Source organism: Apis cerana, linkage group LG3 (genome assembly GCF_029169275.1).
Source record: "Apis cerana isolate GH-2021 linkage group LG3, AcerK_1.0, whole genome shotgun sequence".
In the NCBI taxonomy this organism is placed as follows: Eukaryota; Metazoa; Arthropoda; class Insecta; order Hymenoptera; family Apidae; genus Apis; species Apis cerana.
Genome location: NC_083854.1, coordinates 11,172,506 through 11,198,685, shown reverse-complemented (window position 1 = coordinate 11,198,685; position 26,180 = coordinate 11,172,506). Strand labels below are relative to the sequence as shown.

Sequence of the window (26,180 nt, the reverse complement as noted above, 5' to 3'; positions counted from 1 at the left end):
AAACGAATTTAATGAAAATTTAGATTTTAGAAGAATGATTGAAGAAGAAAGGAAATTTTGTGAGGAAATATCGCAACCAAATTTCGAGATGTCGATCATTGTAGAAACAATATTATATGAAAAAGGAAAAAATCTTCAAATGTTCGATATAAACGAATTTAATGAAAATTTAAATTTTAGAAGAATGATTGAAGAAGAAAGGAAATTTTGTGAGGAAATATCGCAACCAAATTTCAAGATGTCGATCATTGTAGAAACAATTTTATGGGAAGATTTTATTGAAATAAAATAAAAAATCTTCAAATGTTCGATATAAACGAATTTAATGAAAATTTAGATTTTAGAAGAATGGTAGAAGGAAATTTTGTGAAAAAATATCGCAACCAAGTTTCGAGATGTCGATCATTGTAGAAACAATATTACATAAAAATAAAATAAAAAATCTTCAAATGTTCGATATAAACGAATTTAATGAAAATTTAAATTTTAGAAGAATGATTGAAGGAATTTTAGTACATACTTATATGTATTAAAGGAAGGAAATTTTGCGAGGAAATATTTATAAGACGAGTCGAACGATTTAAATTAAATCCTTGAACCAGCTACCACCTGTTACGGTGGCGCGTGTGTGCGTGCGCGCGTGTACGGAGGAACAGAAGGAAACTAAAGCGAAGCTAGTTTACTTTAAAAGTCGCAACCTCCGAGGAGATTGGAAAATATATTATGCATCCGTGGAATAGAAAACGCGCAAAACGAGGTTCATTTGATGCCATTTCCTCCAGCATCAATAATTCATGAACCACTTTAGATTCGAACGGTGAACAACTTTTGCAACGAACAATGTTAACGTTATCGTTAATTTAAAAAAAGAAAAAAAAACTTCCCGATAAATTGGAACTGATAGAAATATAATACGAAGTCCGATGAACGATTTCCAATTTTTCTATGATAAAAATAACAATAATAACGATAAACTGAATTAAACGTGTCGATAAATTACGACGAATAATCAGTCAGGTGTATTTCGATGAAATTAATTCGACGTTTCCCGATTTATCACAGGAATCGTAGATCAAAAGATCGATTTCTCGTTTTTCCACGCGTGAATCACGGGAATCGCTCGTTCCGTCACGAGCACCAGGGCAAAGATTTATTAGCATGCTTCGCATGCGAGGTTGGTTCACTTTGTTGCGAGCGGATTCTTTATATAAAGCGGATCTATTTCGAGGTAATTTGCGACCCACGTTTCTCCCTTCTCGTGGAATGATAACCCGCAAAGGACAAGAACTTTGACAAACAACAAGAAAATTGAAAAGAGGGGAGAAAAAACTTTTAATCATTCGCCTTGTTACGGACTTTAAAGATTAAAGGACGTGACGCTCGTTTGTATGAATCTTTTCCATTGAATAATCATGTGATAGAGGAAGATTACCCTTAATCAAATTTCCCTAATCGTTACTTTTCTGCACAATATTCTGAAGAACGGATCGTGGATTTTTATAGAAATAGAATTGAAGCTTGAATTTTCTTTGATTCCTCAAATGTGGTTTTTATTTATTTGGAAAAATAAGAATTCGTTGATTTACAAAATATGAAAAGAAAATAAGAACCCGATTTACTCAAAAGGATTCGATCTTCTTGCATGCGATATATAAATTAATGATCAGATTAGATCAAAGTATACCTCTTTGCATATCATTTGCCAAAATTTCTCTAATGAATCGAATGAACATTCGATAAGAAAATTATCGAAAGACACTTCGGTCGACGTGCTAACATTTAACGTAAAATGAATGACACTTATGCGACGGTGTTTGATCTCGTTTCTTGAAATTGTAAAACCCAACTCTATAACCTTGTACGTCGTCGATCCCTTCTTTCAAAGATTTACCACGAGAATCTTAAAAAAAGAAACGGAATCGTGATTTTTATTCGACGACTCGTAAAATTTGTGGGAGAGAAGAGGAATCGTATAACTTATCTCTCGCCTATCTTGTTATATCTTTGATTCGAGCCCTTCTCTCAATACGAGAATTGTAGAAAAAGATATCTCGTGGAATATCTTCGCTCCCCTTCGATCTGAATCGTTGATATTAATCCTCGAGTTTCAACTCATTCCTTCTTTTTCACGAGGGAAATGAACTGAACGAAACGCAAAGAGAAAATTCTTGGAAATATCGTTTTTCTTTAAAATTTTAACTATCTTAAATCTACCTTCGAACAAATTTCAATCGAGGAAGTTGGGATAAGGAGGATCACTAGAAGCAAAGAAAATTCGCAGCGGAGCAAGTTTCACCTGTTTACAGAAGGCTTGGTTGAAAAGAGAGGTTTCGAAGAGCGAGAGGGGAAAGGTGGAGGATGAATCTCTAACGAGGGGGAGTTGCTTGGAGCAACTGGTGAATTTCTCGCTCGTGTCGTCATCCAAATGAAGCCAATAACGAGCCGATTGTATCGGATTTTACGATAAAGGCGTAACTACTGATAGCCTCTTTCCAAAACCGGCAAATTCTCAATGAAGATAACTTCGAAGTCGATGGATTAACTTTTCGAGCTTCGAAGACACGAGGACGTGTCTCCCTTTTAAAACGATCGATTTCGAAAAGGTGAGCCAAAAGGGATCCACGAGAAACCTTTACATCTGTCTTCGAAGTTTTTCGAAGGAATTGAACAAGTTTGCAAGAATTTTCCAATAAATATTCTAAACTCGTTGCGTTGAAAAAGCGGATTCGATCTTAACGATAATCCTACAATTGAAAAAGATCGCAAATTGATCCGATCCTCTTTCGAACAATTTTCCAACAATTCTAAATTTCAGACATTTGAAGAAAAAATTTCTCTTTCGCGTAATTTCCAATTCAATTTACTTCACTAACGCTAACGAATACAGTTTATTCTATTCGCTACGAAAGAAAGGAAAAAGAAAGAAAAGGAGAAAAGAGAATCCACTTTCGAGTAATTCTAATTTGCTCTATTAACAATATATTATTCCAATCTCTACGAAAAGAAAAAGAAAAAAAAGAATAGTTTTTTTGAATAATTCCAACTTGCAACGAATACAGTTTATTCTACTCTCCTTGAAACAAAGAAAAAAGAATCTTTTTTCGATTTGCTATACTAACAACATGTTAATAAATACAGTTTATTCTACTTTCTGAAAGAAAGAAAAGAGAATCTCATCTTGTTCCACTAACAACACAATATAGTTTATTTTACTCGTTTCCAAAGAAAGAAAAAGAAATCCTCTTTCGAGTAATTTCCGACTCAACTTGCTCTGCTAACAAATACAGTTTATTCTACTCTCTATGAAAAAAAGAAAAGAAAATTTTCTTTTTCGAGTAATTCCAACTCAACTTGCTCTATTAACAACACACTAACAAATACAGTTTACTTTACTTTCTATGAAAGAAAGGAAAAAAGAAAAAAGAATCCTTTTTCGAGTAATTTCTAACTCAACTTGCTCTGCTAACAAGTACAGTTTATTCTACTCTCCTTGAAAGAAAGAAAAAAGAATTCTTTTTCGAGTAATTTCCAACTCAACTTGCTCTGCTAATAAATACAGTTTATTCTACTCTCTATGAAAGAAAGAAAAAAGAATCCTCTTTCGCATAATTTCCAACTCAACTTGCTCTATTAATAACACGCTAACAAATACAATTTATTCTACTCTCTATGAAAAAAAAGAAAAGAGAATTTTCTTTTTCGAGTAATTTTCAATTTGCTCTACTAACAACATGCTAACAGTTTACTTTATTTTCTATGAAAGAAAGAAAAGAGAATTTTCTTTTTCGAGTAATTCCAACTCAACTTGCTCTATTAACAACACACTAACAAATACAGTTTACTTTACTTTCTATGAAAGAAAGGAAAAAAGAAAAAAGAATCGTTTTTCGAGTAATTTCCAACTCAACTTGCTCTATTAACAACACAATAACAAATCTATTTTACTCTCTACGAAAGAAAGGAAAAAAAGAAGAAAGAATCGGCAAAATTTCTACGCTCGAGATTGTTTAACGATCGATAAATCCTGCTGCTATTTCTATTAATAAAGAGACCGGTCGTTGGAAAGTGTGCTCGGTCATCCTAAAATACGACGTCGTTAAACGCTCTCGTTTCCTTCAATTACCGATGCGCGCTGTTGATCGTATTTTTCCGCGGTCGGTGTCCTTAATTAACGGTTGCAAAAAGGAGGACGTGCGTTCGGTCGAAAGGTTAAGCGGCGTATTTGAAACGCCGTCGTCGAACGATGAATTTCAATTTCAGAGCTGTTGTTACAACTCGACGCTCTTGTTTCATCTCCGCGCGATCTCGTTCTTTTTTCTGCCTCACCGTCGAATAAACGAGGGAAACGTCTCAGGATCGAGAGAGAGGAGTCGTTTCGCCATTTATCGAAATCCGTTTCGAAATTAGTCGGGATTAAAAAGAGGGAGGGGGTGGTTCGCAGTGCACGAGACGAGATTTCGTTCTCGCGGATTCATTCGAGATCATTTTGGTAAAAAGAATGAATTTAAGAGGACAGGGTCGAAGTAAAGGCAATAAGATGTGCATTTCTTTTTTCTTTACGATCATTCCATGGATCGAATGGATTTTTACGTCTCGGTTGATTATTGAATTAAGTGTAAATTATTAACCCTTCCTCGCGTGACGTAAATTATTTTTACATCATTTCATTAAACGAAAGAAATAAGTAAAGTATAAATTAAAAAATTCTCCATCTTTATCGAAAATCTAATTTCCTCAACGTATGATCGAATCATTAAATCACTCTTACACATCATTTCATCAAAAATTCTTTCAAAATAATAAGAAAATAAATATCCTCGATATCTATCAGAAATTTTCTATAAAAGCTCTATAACATCTTCGATCTTTATCAAAAATCTTAACCAAAGTCCAATTTGTAATAATGCTCGAATTATTCGATCGTCATAAATCATCCCTACATCATTTCACAAAAAGAAAGAAGAATATAAAGCATAAATTAAAGTATTCTCGATCTTTGCTCGATGCAATGTGTGAACCATTCCCTGCAAACTGACGCTATTTCATTAAAAGCTTTTGGAGGGAAGCAAATAAAAAAGCATAGATTAAAGCATCCTCGATGCCTGGCAAAATTTCTCCGACACTACGTTCAGCTAGAACCAAACTATCGGCGAAATTGCTAACCACCGTCCAATACACACCCCCTCCCTCCTCCCAACAGACTCGTTTCATCAGTGAAACGATCTTGCGGAGCTTAATGCCAGCCGCGCATCCGCCGTTCAACGTTCAAACTCCCTCGGAGGAAAGATCAGAACTGGTGGTTTCCACCAAAGGTGTCGCGCGTTGCGTTTACATGGTCGCTAAAAGCGCCTCGACTTCGATCTCGGTGAAAATATTCGGTTATCCAGTCGATGAAACCGGCACCAGCCATTCCATTACGGGCTTCGATGAGCTTTCCTTCTGTTTTCTTACTCTCTCGGGAGACGAGAACAGGTAGGGAGCGAAATGGAAACAGGAAATGTCCCCGGCAATTTAGAACCGAGAATGTAAGCTGATTATTCGCGCCAAGGTTTCCTCCTTTATCGAGCTTCTCTTCCTTCTCTCTCTTCTTCTCTCTATCCGCGGATGCGTTTTCGAGGAATGCGCGCGTTGGCTTTCAAAAGATTCGTATTAGCGTGAAAGGATTCTGGCGGAGTTGTAATTAATTTACGAGATGGAAATTTTTCACGAAATTATGCGAGAAGTTGTTTCTTTTCTATTCTTTTCTTTTCTTTTTTTTAATGGATATATTTCGAGTTACGGTAGAACAGGAGAATGCGAAGATTTCGCAATACTCGAAAACGGCAAAGCAAAAGTGCGCGAAAGAAACGAAGCGTAAACGTGTCAAGGAATTTCTTCTCCGTTTTACTCAATCTCGGGATACATTTGTGGAATTTATTTTTTGAAATATTTTTTCTTTTCTCTTTTTGGAATATCAACGAGCTCGAGCAAGAGGAAAAAAAGGAAAAATCGAAATGCAAATGTCGCGAAGGAATGTCGGGTGTCGATATGCAGAGAGAGCTCGATACGAAACGAGAGAGCGTTTCCATACGGGATTAAACATCTGGTTAAATAAGATTCCTTCGAGATTTCCTTCGTCTCTATTCGTCGCCCGCGACACACAGAGCTAAGAGAAATTATACACAAATTCATGCATCACGGCCAATTCATGAATAATGGATTACACTCCCCCGCATTTCCTTTCGCCGTCTGGAATTATTCTCTGGAACGCGTAGACGATTCGGCAAACAAAAGGGGCAAACTTACGTTTGGAGGGTAATTAAATCCGATCGTGCCAGCGTTAAAATATATCACATAATGCGCGTTGATCCATCGAAAAATCGATTTTCAAGATTTTTATCTTCCATTCACTATCGCTAATCCGTTCTAATACCGTTCGCAAATTTTCCTCCCAAAGTATCAACTACCCTAGCTTCTGGCAGGCGGGATTGGGCTGGGAAGATAGGAGTTTAAAATTGAAGGGGCTCCCCTTCGAGGATTATCCACGGCTTCTTAGGTTATTAATCCAGAATATGGAATCTCCGATCAGCCTTGATTTATACAGTATCGTAACTCCCTTCTCTCTCTCTCTCATGAAAGAATCTTTTCTGACTCTGTAAAAAATACAAATACAAAGAAAATTATAAAATTCAAAACTAATTCAACATCGTGAATTAGCACAGAAACATCATCGATCGATATCAATACACCGAACTAATTATTTCCAAAGAATGCAAAAATGAGAAAACTTTAGAAACTCGTTCTTCCAGCATTACATTGAAACAAGTTCGATTCGAGAAATGATTCGAGGGAAAATTGGAGAGGCGAGTTTATCCCAAAAACTTTTGTCAAAAATAAAAATTCTCGGATCCAAGAAGTACCTTTTCCCCTTCCAATGATTCCTCGAGCGGGTCGAAAGGCCTTTTTAAGCCATTTATCCCTATCCTTCGAATTTCCACTAGGATTTCTTTCTCCATCACGATCCGAGAAAAGGATAGATCTTATCCTTGGAGGAGGACGAGGGTCAAAGAGGGTGGTGCGAAACCTCCTCAGTGAGCTTGTCTTCTTAAAACGGGGATATATATATCGACTGACTGGACAGGGGATAAGGGGATGAACAGGCTGGCCACTTTCCCTCCCCTTGGCTAAGATAGACGAATCTAAATAGCCTAGGAGCTCGAGACTCAGCGATAGAGGGGGATGGATCTCTCGAGGAATTATGCGGTTCGTGGAGAGGAAGAAGTTGGTTGGCGGGGACGAGCTCGTTCAGCGGAATTTTAAGAGGAATTTCGATGAGGGGTGCGAATCGTACGATTGCACTGCACGATTTTGGGTATGCCTTTTAGGCCGGTTTTAATGGCAAAGCTTTTTTATTCGAAAAGAAAAATGTACGTGTCTCGAAGATTCAAAGTCTTAATCGATTCGAAACGAAGTTTGAGAAACAAGATTCGAAAAATCGTAATCAGAGAATGACGAATTACTCCTCTGTTAATCCTTTAACTTATTGTTAATTTTGTTTTTTACGAATAGTCGAATTGGACAAACTTGGCGCGAACATCTTTAACGTCGAAATTGTCGGAACGAAAATTTGAAAACCAGTTTCAGACACTGGCGTACCGTTAATACATCTTCTCCATAGACTTGGCGTAATTTTTTTCTTGCCTGGACAGCATTCTTTTTCGGTAATAAAAAAGTAAAATATTCCAAAAATTTTCCTCCTCGTCTCGCATCTTTGTTTATCACCCAAGAATCGAACGAATTTTTCTTATAAACAAATGCCCGAATAAAATGTATAAGAACACGGTTCAGAGTGAAATTTCGATAAACTCGCGCGAAAAAACGAAATTACTCTTCGATGCACCATCGAATATTATTAAATTTTATCGACATATTTTAATAATTTAAAATATCACGTTTACAAAAACATTACTTCGCTTGATTTATCATTCAAGATAATAAATCTTACCACCTGGCGATAGCAAAATAAAATTACTTAAATACATATCAAAATTACATATCGTGCGTTATGCGCAACTTCGAACGCTCATTCTTGCTCACGCTGCTTAAATCGTAAGGCAAACTGTTAAATTGGCCGAAAGAACGATGCCTCCTCAAAACCTTACAACCTTCTCGTCCTCGCATCCTCGCGCACGTGGAGAGAGAGAGGGATTGGTTTGGGCGAATCGAAAGAAGCTTGGACGAAGATGGATAGGGAGGGGATAGGAAGGGGATAGGTAGATTTAATCACACCTACCCTATTCCATTCACGTCTGGGAAAAGGGAGACGGCGGGCTCGTAAAGGCAGACAGGAAAAGGAGAGGAGGGGAGAAAAGAAAACGGAAGGGGGATACGATTTAATACGGGGACCCCATTCGTTCATCCCCATCCTCGGGGAACGATTCGAATGGAGAAGGTTGCATTTTTTACTCGCGTGCCGTTTGTCTTGTACGTGACGAGTATGAACGCATTCGGGTCCAAAGAATTCAGAGGAGGAAAGGAGGGGGGAAATATCGCGGCACACGCGCGCGCGTGCGCGCCCAGTTGATTTCGTTCTACCGTGGTGGAGTTAAAAAAAAAAAATGAAGGAAAATTCGGTATTATTTATGGCATCTTTCTTTAATACATACGTAGAAATTCCACTCGTTTCTCTCTTGAATTTCTATATCTTTGGAGTAAACTTGATCAGTTTTGTATAAAAAAGACACGTAGAATTTAATCAACAATAATCTTGCAACGAATATTTCTTTCCAATAATATTTAATTATCGTTGTATAGGCGAGGCCAACATCTAATTAAATACAAATATAACAATACGAGTTTAATATTTTTCTTACGAATTATTAAATATTACCTCCAACGATGACTCTCAGCCATTCGATTCGAACGACGATATTTATTTATCCGAATTTATATTGTCGAATAGCTTTCTCATCCCAAATTAGATCGGACTTCTTCTTATTAATCCATCGCAATATTATTCTCATAGTTTTGTAAGCATTGGAATGTGGTAATTGAATGTGATGGAATAAATTCCTCGTAAAAAGAAACTGACGATATTAACAAATTCAACCAATTTCCTTTCCTTTCAAAGACACATTAAAACATAAAAGTTTTATATTGGCAAAGGGTTAACCCAGAAGAAAAAGAGGAGGAGGAGGAAGAAATCCGCGGAAGGAACAAGGAGCAAACACGTTCGAAGAGGGGAAGGACATTGGGCGAAGGAGAAAAGGAGGAGGAAGTGAAATGCCTTCGATACTTGTCGGGGTCGGGAATCCACGCGGATTACTCGCGGCAGGAAACTTTTGACCGTAGATTATTACGACTTATTCGGGGAGAGGCGCGCTCATCCAAGGGTCCAGACGCTTCGATGCGCGCCAGCGATCCGATCCACCCCTGCGCGGGGATAAATTATGCGCAGCCTGTTCCCAAAAGAGAGCGCGCCCTTAAGCTGGCCGCTTTCATCCGCTAATAATGGCTCCCCCGATGCGCTCAAGGACACCTACGCTCCTCCCCTCCGCTCCATCCGATTCCTTTTCTCCCCTCCCTTCTTTCCAATTTCTATTTCGTCCAATCTCATCGAACAGAGAGATTTACGCAGATTCTCAGTCGCCGTTACGCTAGATCTCTCTCTGATTAACAAGAGTAGCGTTGAACTTGTTTCTTTCTTAGGAAATGTACATATAAAATCGTCGATTGGGAAACTCAAAGGGTTGATATTTTTATTCGTTCGACCCTTGGCCGAAAGTGAGGCGGTTAGCCAACGTTATCTGAGCTAAACACTCGTACACACGGAACGAGCTAAGCCCTCTCCCCCTATAAATCTAGAGAACGGGCAGTCAGCAGTTATGAATAATGGTGTAAAGGGTGTGTTTTTTCACGAATCCTCCTTTGAAATTTCACCCCTTTTCCCACAACGCAACAGAGTATTATATCCCAACCGTTCGTCCAATTTCATTTTACATTCGATACAGAATTATCTATCCACAGTTTTCGATCAAGGGTGTCTCCTCTACATCTCTCGACGTTCGCTCGACTAATCGTATAGGGAACTGTGAAAATTGTGATACTAATGGGCCGAGGCAAGAAAATCCTTTATCCGACTTACGAGGGGCGCGCAATAATGAAAATAAAATCCCCGGGAATTACCAAGAGCGCATCTCCAATATCGAAGGATTTTCCCGTATTCCACGCCCGACTCTTCGACCGATTATTATTTATAGTTAATAAATACGCGACAAAGGAATTGTTCATCCCACTCGAGAGAAGATAATTCCCAATTCTCGCTTAAAACTCGTAACAAAGAGAGCTCTATGTCGAATTTCTATGGGTCGTTTCGGGTCGATTAAAATTTACGAGAAGAAAATTATTCGTGGATTTTGATCGGATAGCCAGTAAGATCGGTAAGAGTTGGTTTTAAATAGTAATTAATCGCGATGTGTGAGGGGATATGCTAGCTAGGAGACAAGTTGGGTTTTGTTCGGAAGCAAACTCTTATCTTTATTAGCGTGTCTCATTAGAAGGCATCAAGATTACGCTTCAAAGAAGTTATTCCATCCTTTATCGCTTCGTATACGACCAGAATAATGGACATTTTAGAATAATGGAAATTATATGCTAAATATTGCTAATCTAAACAGTAGCGTTATTCGTATCTCTCGTTTCGTACGTGTTACTTCTATGTGTTGTACATACTCGAAGAGTTGGGCATTAACCCGTTGAAAAGACTGGTTGTAGAAAATTTCGATTACTTATTAAAATGCTTAAATAACATTTATTCCTAACCTTTTTGGCATTGCAATTATTATTATTCGACAAAATTCGTAACGCGTTCAACTATTAAATCGTAGACTCAAGCTCGAAATAATAATAAAAAAGAAACTGGAAGAAAATAATACAACAACTGTTACAAAAATTTCTTTTCGAAAAAAAAATTCCAAAGTATAACAAGTACAAAATGTACAATCGTGATAATTCACTTCCTCTTAAAAAAAAAAAATAACAACAAAAGTAAAGATTAAAAACAAGGAGAACCGTCGCAAAAATCTCGAGTTTCGATCGAGGCTGATCCTGAACGGCTGCACGGCTGATCGTGCACGGGCTTTCTCTACTTGCCGACTAAATTCTATCCGATCTTTTAGCGGCAAGCGTAGGAGAGCAAGCTTTTCGAATCGAAGAAGAGAGAGAGAGAAAGAAGGAAAAAGACCGTTAAACCTATTCCTTGAGGGCGGGTTGGTTGAGCGTCGAGTAACGAAGGGTCTCCCGTGTTCCTAGACCCCTCGAATGTGATTACACGGAAGGAGAAAAGGACGTGAGCCGGGGACAAGGCGAAAGAGAGGGTTCCCGCGCCGGTCTTGATTTAGTAATAACAAGGCTCGAGCCGTGCGGGGGTTGCGAGACGCTCGGTCGCTGGAAACGCGAGACGTTCGAAAAATCGGCGGAAAAATTGGGATGGAGAAGGGAGAAAGGTGAGAAAAGGGAGTTTGAAAGGGAAGATCGAACGGGATGTATAATAAATATATATATATGTCGGAGGCTTTTCGAATCGAAAGGTTGGAATAACGAGAACGGAGAAATGGCGCGGGAATTTTTGTCAAATTAAAAATGATTCTAAACGAAATCATACTCAGCCGAGGTTGTATCGAGCTATTAATCAAGCGTCGAATTTCTAAAAGACATTCTAATGGACGTGGTAATACGTTGTCCAATCGAGTTAATAAAGCAAGTGATAATGAAGATTCTTTTTTTTAATATCCTCGCCTAAACGCGTGATTAAAATACGATTAACATCTCGTAGACACGCGATACAAGGTACGAAACAGAAACGAAGCCAGGAGAAGCGATCAGAATTACATTTCTGCAACCCACGTGATTCCTGCCTCGAGTTACGAGCCACTGTATTTCCACGGCGTCGAATAAACCGAACTCCATGCCGCAATCCATTGTCGGCCGCTTTGTGAGATTAAAATCAACTAATCCGATGCGCGTATCGCGGAGTTACTCCTTGGGCTTGGCCGTGGATTTGCTTAGTTCAAGAGGATTGCTTGAAAACGAGCCACAAAGCAAATACAACTGTAAGCTGTCGCATTCGTTCCACGTTCCACCGTGCTGGATCTTCAAGATCGGCTTTCATAGCTTTCATAAAGAAGAATATGAAGCGATATTTCTAATATATGTATATACACGCGTGTGGGAAATATTCCATTCCATTGTAAACTTGGAGATTAATAAATAAAATAACGCAGCGTGTAATTCTTCCGTGCGCTATGAAATTTCCTCTATTTTTCAAAAATCATTAAATTCCTTATCTTTCTATCGATTCCGATGAATTCTTCCTATCGTTTGATTTAATCGCGAATAATTGTAATTATAGGAACAGCTACGAATATAAATAAATAATCATTCCAAGTAACTTTATTCTAAATTTTTAACTTGGTTTAAACCTTTTCAAAGCTGGTCGATTTGCATATTATTGCACGCGAAAAGATTCCAAAAGATGGAATAAAAGCATCTAATATTTTTCCTCCCATCGGCTCGAATTATCCACCATCTTCTCCCATTATCGACGGCCGAAGAAACATCCCCTCGTCCCAGAAATTGAAGGGAAATTCGTCGTTAAACCGTCTCCGTATCGACATCCCGTCATTGATACCGCGTAACGAGGCGAATTTCTTTTTTCCTTTCGAGGAGAAGAAAGAAGGAGAAAAAAGAAGAAGAAGAAGAAACACTCGAGCCTCCGGAACCAGGCACCAGGTTATTATTATGCATTATGCTCGCGGAGGGTGTACGAATAAATTGAACGAGTCGTGGCTCTCGCGGTGCTTCCCGTTGGATAGGATTCGAAACGCTGTGGTAATGGCTACTACTTACATCCGGGAATAGGCGAAGTCGTTCCAGCGAACGGAAACGGGCGCGGATCGATGGAACGAGTTCGAGCGTGGAACTCTCCTCGTTTCCTCGAAATTTCACGTATGTACGTGTACAGTAACAGGCCGTGATTTTTATCGGTGAAGAATATCTTTAAATATATTTCCTCCCGAGGAATAAATTTGGAAGATATTACGCTCCGTCACAAAATTAATTTTACTATCGCTTCCTCTGGAATTTTCTAAATAGGAAAATGCGATTTTTTAAAAAATATTTCTTTTGCGAATGAATTGGTAAATTCGAAAAATCTTACCAAAATATTATTTTTTCGATAAAAATTATTCTCAACTGGATTTTCAACGCGATCTTCATCTCGCTCCGTCACAAAATTAATTTTACTATCGTTTCCTCGAAATTTTCTAATATATTCTAATACCAGAATACGATTCTGACTTTTAAAAAAATATTTCTTCTATCAAAGAATTGGTAAATTCGAAAAATCTTACCAAAATATTATGAGGACAAAAGCAAAGTGGTAAAGTGGGTTTTGAAAGGGTTCTTTTTTCAATAAAAATTATTCTCAATTGGACTTTCGTCAACGTACGATTTCGCGCGATCTTCATCTCGCTCAATCACAAAATTAATTTTACTATCGTTTCCTCGAAATACTAGAATGCGATTCTTTTAAAAAATATTATATCTTTTAAAAAATTCTTCTATTAAAGAATTGGTAAATTCGAAAAATCTTACTAAAATATTATGAGGGCAAAGTGATAAAATGTATAATTAATTTTACTATCGTTTCCTCGAAATGTTCTAAATACCAGAATGCGATTCTTTTAAAAAGATATTTCTTCTATGAAAGAATTGGTAAATTCGAAAAGTGGTAAAATGTATAATTAATTTTACTATCGTTTCCTCGAAATGTTCTAAATACCAGAATGCGATTCTTTTAAAAAGATATTTCTTCTATGAAAGAATTGGTAAATTCGAAAAGTGGTAAAATGTATAATTAATTTTACTATCGTTTCCTCGAAATGTTCTAAATACCATATTCTAATTTTTAAAAAAATATTTATATTATATTTATATCCCACGAAAGAATACAAAAGGAAAGCAAGCTTTAGAAAATTTTGTTCTTTTTCCAGGATAATCTTTCGATAAGAATTACTCTTATCCTCGCTTTCTCGTTTGCGAAAAATACGCTCTCAAGTTCATTCTCACCTTAAATCTTCCCCAACGTATCGATCTCGCACGCCGCACAAATTTCTCGCCCCATCAAATGTCCAAATTAATTCTCCTATACAGCCACTACGTACGCACGATTCCGTTGACGAAGAAGAAGACTAGAAGGCGCGAAACTGACGGGGATGACTCGAGGCACGGAGCGGGATAATTGCCTCGAAGAAGTAGATTCGCCGTTGGACTTTTAAAATTAGCTAATCTCGGGGAGGGGACGCGGTTTAAAGCAATGTAACAAGTAGAATTCTCAGCCTCGGAGACGGTAGAAAAAGAGGTCGACGGTCGGCGTCGGCTACGCTCGGAGGGGAGGAACCGAGTCGACCAAAATGGATCCGGAACAAGAAAGACCTCGCCCCTCGCCCTTCGTTCGTTTCACGGACAACTATGCGCGATCCAGCGAGCAAAATAGCCAACTGGGCCCTAATAAAACTAGGAGTAAAATGTGTCAACGAGACGGTTATTCGTGGAATGGAATTGTCGAGTCGAGAGGCCAACACGAGAGATAAAAGTTACCTCCCGATATATATTTCGAAATTTCTTTTTCAGCGGGAAGAGAAAATCCGATACCGAAAGAATTCTCCGCAATTTTTGCCTAGATAAACTATCTCAGCGCACGATTGACTCGAATATTTATATAACTATGCAATAATAATCCAAAGATAAAACTCGAGGAAAGGGAAAAATCGTCGTCCGCCTTTCACGGCGCTGTTTCGAGCGATCAAATGCAGGAAGAAGAAACTTCTTCGTGAAACTGCAGTAAAAAAAAGGGAAAGAAAAAGAAAGAGACGACAGTAGGAAGCAACTCTGGCGGAAAGTTATTAGCTTAAGCTTCCACAGAAAGCTCTCGCGTGTCTGAGAGCGGTTCGCGGCTGAAAAGTTCACGGAAGAACTTCGATTAGGCTTCTCTCCTTCCAGATCCTCCCCTGCAATATAAATCTTCGCGATAACACGAACGGTTAACGCGAGAGGACGTCCTCTCGATCGCGTGAGCGGAAGCGGAGGACGTCGACGCGAAAGTCCACTAGCGCGCTCGAGAATATAATAATCTTTCCATCACCTTCTTCTCCCTCCTTTCATAGAAAAATCTCCGAGAGATAAAAACGAATTATCGTTCCTTCCGCCGCAAGAGGAATTCGAAAGAAACAAAGACCCCTCTCTTTTAACAACTCCCTCTTAGCAAAATAGGCGAACAAGTTGGATTTAATGCAATTTCGAGCACACAACAGAAGTAGAAAGTCTTCAAAGGGACTGGGCAAACGCGAGGGGGAGATATAAACTTTCTAATCGAATTAGAGGCTGGCCACCCCTTTGCCATTCCGAGCGTGCGATCAAACACAACGACGCAACAGCCCCTCCCTCCTTTACGCGACGCGTGAACGCGATAAAACGGCAAGCCGAGCGAGTCGAGAGTCGATATCGAGAGACCAACTTGGAAACGGCCTGACCGCCGTTTGTTTGCCTTCCCCAGTGTACAACTTTCCGATTACGACCAGCTACTACTACTACTGCTAGTACTACTGGTACCCTCCGCCCCTCATTCTGATAATTCGCTTTCGAGTCAATTAACAGCCGCGCTACGAATCCGTACGATTTTTCTACACTTTCTTTTATCATGGATCGGACAGGTGTATCTCGCCTTCTTTGTTCTTCCATTGTTAAAACTACGAGTTAGAGTTTCATTTATATGATAATTGTTACAAGTTATGTAAAGAAAAGGATTAAAATGCAATGTGGATCCTACGATAAGGTGAAATTTTGAGGGAAGGAGGTGGATACTTGGATTAAAACATATATCGATATGAGAAGCAAGCTCGAGAATAATTCGTTTTCATTAAATTTTCTATCTTCACAAAAAAAAAAAAATTGTAATCGGCAAAAATTTCCAAAAAATTCGCGTAACAAAGGAGGGAAGGAAGGAAGCCTATCGGCTGATCCGATCGAATTGGGGAGGGTTTTCACGATCAAGCGGAGAGGAGGACAGTGTACTCACCGCCATGTCCTCGCTCCTGTAAGCCGTGAGGGTCTGCTCATCCTGGAGGAGGACGCAGTAACAAGGCTCCCAGCACGCCTCGCCCGTTGCCTCGCCGACGCAGCACTCGGCCTCTGGAAAGGAAGAAAATAGAAAATAAGAAAAAAGGTGAATAAAGCTCGCCCATTGTGGAATATAAGAATAACGGAAGCCCCGTCGATTATTATAGCGTGAAAGGACGCAACAGGAAACGACTGCCCGACCATCGATAACACGATCGATAATTCTCGCCGCAACTCGTGAAGAAGTATCATCTAACTGGATTCTTTTTGCAGGATGAAAATCTTTGTCGCAGCGAGAAAGTTTGCCGCGAATACAAGGAAATTTTATTCACGGAATTATGGAAATATTCCGATGAAATTTCGCGGGCACGAAAGAGGGAAATATTATCGACCATGGAATAACTTGTGCAGAATATTTCGAACTATCTTATCTGTCATCTCGCTCCGAGTAACTTTTCAATCCTTCGCCCTCCAACGGTGACTCTCAGGTTTCAAATGGCGACGATATTTATTTGCGTTTGATTTTTTGCAATATCGGTTCGTAAATAGGTTTCTACAACTGTTTACTCTTGTATAATCTTACGAAGCGTAGAATAATTGTGAACACGATATCTAGTTTTGAGTATAAAAGTTTTGTAAGCATGGTAATGTAATTACAGTTGGAGGGAAGATGAGTTTGATTTTGGGAAAAGAAATTAACGATAGAGAAAGCAATGGTGATTTCAATGATTTCAAGCGAAGACATCGCAAAAATCTGCAGGACCTCAAGTATCTTCGAGTATAAATAAACTATTAGATTTTTCTAAATTATTTTTTACTCATTAATGAACAACGATACAGATTTTAATATTCGATAAATTTTCTTTCTTTACACGTAAAGATACATAAAATAGAAAATTAGAATAAAATAAATTTATTGTTTTAAAGCTTGAAGCGCAAGAGGATATCGTGGAAAGATCGCAAATTGATATAGCGCGGTCCTCGTGTCTGCGATCGGTCTTCTCGTCGAAATTCACGCGGCAACAGGAAAACGCAGGATGTCTAATCGATTGTAGTTTCGTGCACGTGGCGTGCACCTGTCACGCGAATTATTATGTCCCCATAATTACTCGAAACGTGTCCGGATTGCGTTACGCGGCTAGAGGGCCCGAATACGTGCGGGGATCACCCAAGTTGGCCGATCGAGCTGCGACAGACCCGTGGAAATTAATCTCGAAACGTCGACAATTCTCCGTTCACGCGAAATGAGAAAGGAAATTAGGGAGAAAAATTGGAGATACTTATAATTCTATGTATCCCTCAATTACTTATTCACTTATCTACTTATAAATTACAAAGGAGAGAGAGAGAGAGATTTATAAAGTGGAGCGTGGGCTCGTTTACGTAATAAAAGTTTTACGGCGAGTTATCCAACGCCAGCCCAACTGGATTATTTCCAGAGCAGAGTTTTAAGTTTAAACCGCCGCCTTCGCGACTCGGTCGGTAATAAACCTTCGATAAATCATCCGACTAATCCATTATCCGCCCGAATCCTGACCGTCTTCCACTACGCCTACGCTTATTACACGGAACAGATCATTTTGTCGATAAACCTGTTAATCCGCCAGATTAATGGGAGAAACAACAGCTGCGATACTCCATTCTCACGATCGATAATGAGAGGGGGATTGAGACGTCCATCGCTTACCTACTTTCTGTATGGAATAACAGTGGAAACGATTCGCGATATATATTAGAAGAAAAAACTCTTTGGAACAAAGGGTTTCTCTAAAAATTCCGCATTCTTTCGAAATCAATTTCAAAAATTCAAAAATTCGTGCCGATTCACTGGTGAAGAGCGAAAAAGGTACAATTCGAATATTGAAAAATCGTAAAAGTTATTTTTATTTATAAAGTTGTTATTAAGATAATCATTTGAGACTGAAAATCGAGATGTTTATCTCGACCAAATTTTGAATCACGCAAAATTATATTGTTGACAGGGCAGTGAAAACATAATAAATAAAATGTACGGATTTAGCCGAATGAATATATTTAATTACACGCAATCAGGCGTATCTGTTTAGAAAACATTTCAAGTGTACGTATCGAAAACAAATAGCAACTATGAAATAGTGGTGCTGCTAGCAACGTTCGATAATAAAACAAATAAAATTCCAGTGAACTTTAAATTCTGTAACATACATTTATAAATTGAATTTATCGTTAATGCATCGTTTTATTGTCTCTCTCTCTCTCTCTCTCTCTCTCTGTCACAAATTATTATATGTGATAAATACTAGAAACAAATATGCACCTGAAAATGGACGTTTCCTTTCGCATTAGAGACCAATCTTTCCAGCAGTACAAACAAATGTTACTTGCGGAAAAATTAACTTTCACAAACAAAAAAAAAAAAAAATTCGAACGCAAAAGTGTTACTCGCGCCAAAAATCAACTTCGAGAAACAGGTTTGAATTTCTCGAGATCGAACGAGCTATCAATTTACTCGACCAAAAACAAAATTCGAACGCAAAAGTGTTACTCGCGCCAAAAATAAAATTGGAGAATGCTCAGCCGAAGATTAACAAAAAAAATTCGAACGCAAAAGAATTACTCGCGCCAAAAATCAACTTCGAGAAACAGGATTGAAATTCTCAAGATCGAACGAACAATTAATTTACTCGACCAAAAACAAAATTCGAACGCAAAAGTATTACTCGCGCCAGAAATAAAGTTGGAGAAGCAGGATTGAAATTCTCGAGATCGAACGAGCAATGAAGATTAACAAGGTAAAAAAAAAAAAAAAAACAAAAAGAAAAAGGGAGGAATCGAGACACGTGCGCGCGAGTTGATGGTAATCTGGAAAAGAAGCAGCGCCACGTCTCTGGCGAAAACAAGCATCGCGCCCTCGATGCTAATCCGGTCGCGAAGAAGCGTAACGCAAAGTGGGCTGAGAGGCGCGCTCTCGTCTTTTGGGGCGAGGGCTGAACAAATATCGATTCGACGTTTCCAGACGCGGTGGAACGGCGCCGTTTTCTTCCTTCCTTCCTTGGAACGATGCAGCAGATTACAGAACCGCAGCCGCACGTGCGTCCGCAGAGAGAGGAGGCCTGTTGCGAGAGAGTCGTTGAATTTCGAGACGACGGCGACGGCTCGTTCTCTATTTACGCGTACGTGCAAATCTTTCTGCCGCTTGATTCTCGAACAAAGGGTGTGGGGAGGGGGAGAAAAGACGAGGAGACGAGAGTTTAACTCGTTTCGATTCGCCTGTTCATCCCGCAATGAATAAGCGGAGACTTCGTCAGAGGAGGGGAGGTTAACGAGGTCGAGGAATCCCCCGTTGAAAAATTAGGGAGATAGACGGAGTTCGTATCTTGGTTGGGATTCATTTTAGAGATTCTCATACAGATAGAATCTTCTCCGAAAAAGCTAACCTGATATCTCGACATCGGTTGTAGGAATAATATTCTAAATTCGTTCATTTTTGGAATAAAAACAGCTTATAATATGGAAGATGTGCCAAGTTTAGTTGATTTATTCTATCGGCTGTGCGAATAAATTCTTTCCCAAATTCAAGATTTTGTCACGTAAATCGGGCAGATACTCCCGATCTTTCTGCCGATTCTTCTCGCGGTTTCGATCTCCTAAGCTGGAATCCAAAGAGTAAGCAGTGTCTTGGAACTGTTTCGAATGGCGTCACGAAACTTCCAAATTTCCTCGCAAATCCCTCCACGCGGGAAGATCCATTTGAAGGAATCAATTTTGCACCGTGAAATCTTTTCCATCATGGGAGCGTGACGAGAGGAAAATCAGCACACCAGCCAGCAAAAGTAGGAGAGAGAGAACGCGAAAAAACTTAAAAACTAATTCTGATTCATCGATTCCCTTCAGACTCGTTTCGAAGTCTCGTTTTTCCCCTGCCCGATATCAGTGGTTTTTTAGGGATCCGAGTAGCAAGAACGCGCATCTACCCTCTCTTTCTTTATCGCCGTGGAGCCTCGCCTTCCTCTCGACTCTCTGTTTCCCGACCCGCTATTTTAAAGCGACGTTTCCATTTTCCCGGTGAATACCTTCTTCTCGCGTCTCGTTCCCGGTTTGTACACTCGCGCGATCCCATTCGCCCGGGATGGTTGGGAAGCAGGCATCTCGAATGCAACGTTTCTCTTCGGGTCACTTGGAAACCGTCGTCGTTCCCTCCATTTACATCCCGATTTTCTTCGCCACAATCTGCCTCCCCTCGACTCGGAGGAACGAACCAACGACCGTCGTGAAAAGACGTATTTGACATTGTATCCATTGCTCTCGTGTCGCGTAGTTTCCAGAAAGGTGGGGAGAGAGGAGATTTTGCGAGAATGGATTATTTTCATTCGTACGTGGGGAAATTCTGCGGCAAATAATATCTAGGAATAATATATCGATGGAAGAAGAAAGAGGGAAAGAAAGAGAGAGAGACTCGTTGGAAAAGACGATTTCCTCGGACGAGGAAAAATATTCTTTCGCTCTTATTATTCCCCTTTGCGACAAAAGGATTGTACACAGGGCGGCGAACCACCAGTCATTTTTATCGTATACGTCTGGCTGCTCCTCTCGCTCTCCACTAGCAACCCTCGACTCGAGGTTATTAAAATATTCACGTATCCGCGTGGCTCGTCGAAATTTCCCTTCCATCCACCTTTCGGTTCCTTTTTCCTCTCTTTGAACGAGTATTTTTCAAATATCGATACGCTCTATCCTTTCTTCCAAGAACAGAGGCCCCTCGAAGGCGACCATCACCGTATGGATTCCCAACGGGGGGCATCCTCATCCGAAGATCGTCCATTCATCCAAGCATCCATATGCATATATGTCGAGGCAACGCGTGCACCACAAGACGAAAGGCTTTTCTCGATCCCTGGCCGACCGCCAGCCGACCTCTTCCATACTTCGAGTCCATGCTCGTTCCGAAATCGAGACGAATCTTTCTTTTTTTGTAAAAATAGAGGAATCGATGGAAATTTTTTTTTCGATTTCTCTTGACAATTAACGGTTGTAACTGACATGGCAGGTGTGGCACAGCTTCCACGTAATTAAACGCGAGACGATCCGTCTGTGCTTGGTTTTGGCGGGAAGAAATTCGAAACTTAGCTGGGGGGATAGTATCGTCGAAAAGTTTGCCGACGCAAGTTTCTCGCAGCTCCTCGCAAAGAAACTCTTTCTCGAGAGAGAAGAATTAAAAGGAATATCTCTCGAAAGGGAAAGGATAAATAAATGTTAAGATGACAAGAAACGTGAAACGTTCCAACGAAAATTCTCGTCGCTCGACCTCGCTTCGATGATTCGACCAAAATCGTCCATTTCATCGCGAAATTTTCCGATCCACCAATCACGATTCGAGAGCCTCTGGCAGCGCAGCTGATGCAGGTGTTGCTCCTACGATACACGTATCGTGTAACCATGTAAAATATTGTGTAATGTGGGCACCCTGGAGAAGATATTTCCGATGCGGTTCTACACGGGAAATATTACACAGCGGTGTGTATCGGTAAACGGTAACGGCGTCTGGATCCAAGTCCCTTCTTTCTTCCCATACGAAACTTGTTGCCTCGAATCGAAGCGTGATATCACGAATGGAACGAATGCTCAGAGACATCTTCGAACACGCCTCGGCGAAATCGATTAGTTCGATGCGAAAGATATAGGAAGCTCGACAAATACTATTCTTGGATAGAAATTGCTTTCCAAATTGGATTTTTTACTTGTCAGAGAACTTAGAAATATTCGTTCGTGGTTGATTATTGTTATATAACGTGTTGATTTTATCCATTTAATAATAAACGCGACGAATCGTTATTTAAAAAGTAAACGGAAGAGAATGTGTGCCGTTTTTCGAAATTCGTATTAGGATTATGATCGGCTTGGTCGTGAAAATGGTTCGTTTTCCACGACTATTTCACTGCATTTTTATCGCCGGACGAGAACGCGATATTCCTACGGGACTTTTAGATCGGTCGCAATAAATTCCAACTTCGCTTCCTCCCTCCCTATCCTAAACCCGATATATTCGTGCCTTTCTTATATGGAAAACCGGCTATTTCAGGGGGGATTATAAGATATATCATATATCGGGAAACCCCTTATTTCGTTCCGCCGCGGAAAGTGAGAAAATATTAGCTCGAGGATAACGTTTCCTCCATTTCAATATAATTCGCATTAACCGCGGAATAAATTCAGCGACCGAACGCGTGGCGTCGCCACCGATCATCTCTTATCCCGTTCCCCAAACACGGAGTGTCTCGAGTTTCGAGTTCCATTTTTCCCACGTTTAATCCGTGATTAAAGTGAAAACTGCGTCAGATCTCTGTCAGAACGAAGGAGCGAATAGAGACACACGGAAGATGATGAAAAGCAGCGGACAGATTCTCTTCACGGTTCTCGGTTTCTCGAGGCCCAATGCTCGCCGAGCCCGTGTCGAAAACGCGTGAAGCAACGCGCGGAGAGAGCGTTTTCCCTTCCCAACAGGCCGAGATCGCTCGTTAGAAGCACGGTTAGGTAGGTAGGACACACGGCTAGTTCATTACCGGCGATCTTATCTCGTTTCTTTCAATCTCTCGGCCCGCGAGAGGTTTTCTTTCACCACCTTTTCCCACGTCGTGCTCTCGACGCAACCCTCCCTCTCCCTCTCGTTAATTAATAAATGGGGGCAACCGGTCGATAAGACCCCGATAACCACCGCCGATCCAATGTTTGTTCCGCGATTTTTCGACCGCCGATCCGCGCCCAGGGATGCTTGGATAATTGGACGGAGGCGAGTCATTAACCCTTTCGCTTGGGGAGAGCGAAAGGGTGTGTTGCATGTGGCGCAAGTATGGAGACCCACGGTGTGGAATTAATTAGCGTGGTAACACGTGTTACCCCTCTGTGTATATGCGTGTCATTAACTATCTACGATTACGGTTGAAATTTGCAATTTCGAGTAGATTGTAGATCTCTTTTTAGGGATAGAAGAGAGATTTCACAGTTATTTTTCTTTTCAATATTTTTATCGAGGAAGAATGGAATAATAATTTTTTTAAATTTGTTTACACGTCTTCCGAAAAACTAATGCTTCGAGAGAAGACTTGAGTCGAGTTGAGTTTTCTCTTCGATCGAATACTTTTATGAGGTTGATGAAGAATCGAATAATAATTTTTTAAAATTTGTTTTCACGTCTTCTGATAAACTAATAAAAAAAGACTTGAATCGACTCGTTCAACCGTCTTCTTAATAAAAATCCAAAGAAAGGAAGGAAGAAGGTATCGTATAAAATTATAGATTATATGAAAATTATCAATTGAAAATTAGCAATTTTTAGAAGAGAGATTTCATAATAATTTTTTAAAATTTGTTTTCACGTCTTCTGATAAATCCGAGAAAAGAATCGATTCGTTCAACCGTCTTCTTAATAAAAATCCAAAAAAAGGAAGGAAGAAGGTATCGTATAAAATTATAGATTATATGAAAATTATCAATTGAAAATTTTTAGAAGAGAGAATTCATAATAATTTTTTAAAATTTATTTACTTCTGATAAACTAATCCTTCTAAAAAAAAACTTGATTCGATTCAATTGGACCGTCTTCTTAATAAAAATCCAAAAAAAGGAAGGAAGAAAGTATCGTATAAAATTACTATTCTGCGGAACATCTCGGAACGTTTATATTACAAGTGGAGTAAAATTCAGGTTATTGGGAAAATTTCAATCGCTTAAATGGAGTTCTTAATAAAACCATATAAAAATCGATCTACAAACGTCTCTAATCCGATTCTAGGTTAATCGCGCGTCTAAGAGACTGCTACGTACATATAAAACAAAGTTGCAGAGAAAGTAGCGCGATCGACGAGTTAATAAAAAGCGAACACGACGGGACGTCACATGGTGTGTTTAACAGCGTTCAATGGGGGGAGCATATGGTGGAAAACAGTGGCGCTATCGGTCGAAACCGTTTATGGAAGAAGGAGGGAGGGGAAAGGAAAGAAAGAGACCGGTTAATTCAAATGGATATGTGTAATTAGTCGTGGAGGTGGTCGGTAGAGCATGGAAATTGCTAGTGGAAGATAGAAAAGACAACTGTCAACTGTTCGCCAGGTGAAACCCGGTTGTAGCTAAATGAGTTATTGACACGACTTCTCGCTCGAAACTTACAATTTAACCTCGTAGCGTAGCGTAGATGAGCGGAGTTGCTCAACTACGAATGTTTCACTTTCGCAAAAACATTTTACCAATTTACCAATTCTTGATTCCTCTTCCCTTTTGCAATATATTTTCCAACTATTTCCAAACCAGAGAAATCGTACAAGATTTTCGAGACATCTTGATCGATTAATTTCAATTATCGAATCACGTGTTTAACGTCGTAAAAAAAGAAAAGAGAAAGAGAGAGAAAAGAAAAGTGCGATACATTCGTTTCCGTGATATCTTCAAGTTTTTCTCAAAGACGATCGATCTCTATCTCTTCTCTGTTTCGCGCGATTATCCGTTCCAGAAATGGGAAAAGATATTAAGAACGGTTTAACGATCGTTCGCCTTACACGAAGCTCAGTTGGATCTCGACTCAACGAAATTGATTATTTCGTAATTGAAAATGAAGAAAAATTCCAGTTCGATTTACGCAAGATTCGCTTGTACTCGTTCCAACGAATGTACGATTATCAATTTACGAGCTATATATATATATATCGACGAGCCACGAGCCAGATACGTCAAACGGATCTCAACTATCGCCTCCGCTCCGACACAGTTTCAAACGATTCGAACTCCTTTGATCTTCGACGCACAAAGACGTCTCTGCTCAAAAGTGCTCTCCCCCTCCTCTCCTTTTTCTCGATCGTTCCATCCTTCCCCATTTCCCCGTCTCGTTCAATCCCTTGAAAATCGTGAAAATCGTCCCTGAAAATTGATTCCATTATCTCGATAACTTTCGACGATGATACTTTTTATTATTATCATTATAATACAAGCATCCTCGATCGCCTCGGTCAATTAAGCCAAGCTTCCATTCACTTTTCCACTCGAGATTATTATATACATCGTTCCCATGATTGAATTCCACTTCACGGTTCGTTACCGCGAAATATAAACCGTAGGCGAGGTGGCCCAAATGCGATACATTATCCCGAGAAAAAATTCCACTTCCACTTTTCTGTGTCACAGACCGCTGCTAATTGTTACTTTCAATTGTGGTGGACCGTGTGCTCCTCTGCTTTTCTGTGTCGACAGCCAACCAACACCCAGTTCAATTCGTCATTTTCAATTGCCAGTGATTCTCGAAAGTTTCGATCCAAAACTCACCGAGACGTAATATAACGATCGTGTAAAGTTGAATTCGAAAATAAAATTTCCTTCTCCGCTCTCTCGAGCCGATATGAAAAGTATTGAGAGAGAGACAATCCTCTGGTTTAACAAAGCGCGAGAAGGGGAAGGAAACGCGTCGGATAAAGAAAAAAGAGAGAAGAAAAATCGAGTCCAAGGCCCGATCGTTAAATAAACGATTCGAATCGAATTAGGTCGGCGAAGAAGCAACGCGTGTCGACTAGAAAGAGCGAGAGAGCATCGACTTTCGTTTCGAACGCTCCAATTTCTCGAAGACAATAGGCACCGATGACCCTGCGCGAATTAATAAGAGAAGAGGGGGGATTACAATTGAAGATTTTTTCTTCCGTGGTGTGCGATAAACGGACACAGTCGCTACCCCTCTCGATTATTTCGCGAAAGTTTTCGCCAGAGATCATCACTCTCGACCCGTACAAAGTCGTAAACTTTCCCAAGGACGGTGCTCCTCGTATCAAGGGGGACAAGCCTCGTGGGCTTGCGTTCCGTTCGAGATGTGCAATTTGTTCTCCAGTTGGAGAGGTGCCGTGTAATCCGGACAAGTATTGTGAGAAGTGTTTTTACAGTGTTACTATCTTCTTTCTATCCGACAGGTGGAATTTTGCCCGCTCGAACCAACAAATTCTTCCATTCGCGCGACGAGAGATAAGAAATGTTGGATTGTTTGTTTGGAATAAGAAGAAGAAAATTAAACCAAA

The 26,180-nt window shown here is 39.8% G+C and overlaps 1 protein-coding gene across 14 annotated transcripts in view; it reads right to left on the bottom strand.

The window, feature by feature from the left end:
• The window catches only part of LOC107998119 (ras GTPase-activating protein raskol), a 302,632-nt gene that overhangs the window by 171,159 nt on the left and 105,293 nt on the right, over positions 1 to 26,180 (bottom strand). For all 14 annotated transcript variants that reach the window (XM_062072909.1, XM_062072914.1, XM_062072910.1 and 11 more), the window contains one exon: positions 16,115 to 16,227. In XM_062072909.1, coding sequence (XP_061928893.1) covers positions 16,115 to 16,227 — 113 coding nt within the window. The remainder of the gene's footprint in view (positions 1 to 16,114; positions 16,228 to 26,180) is intronic.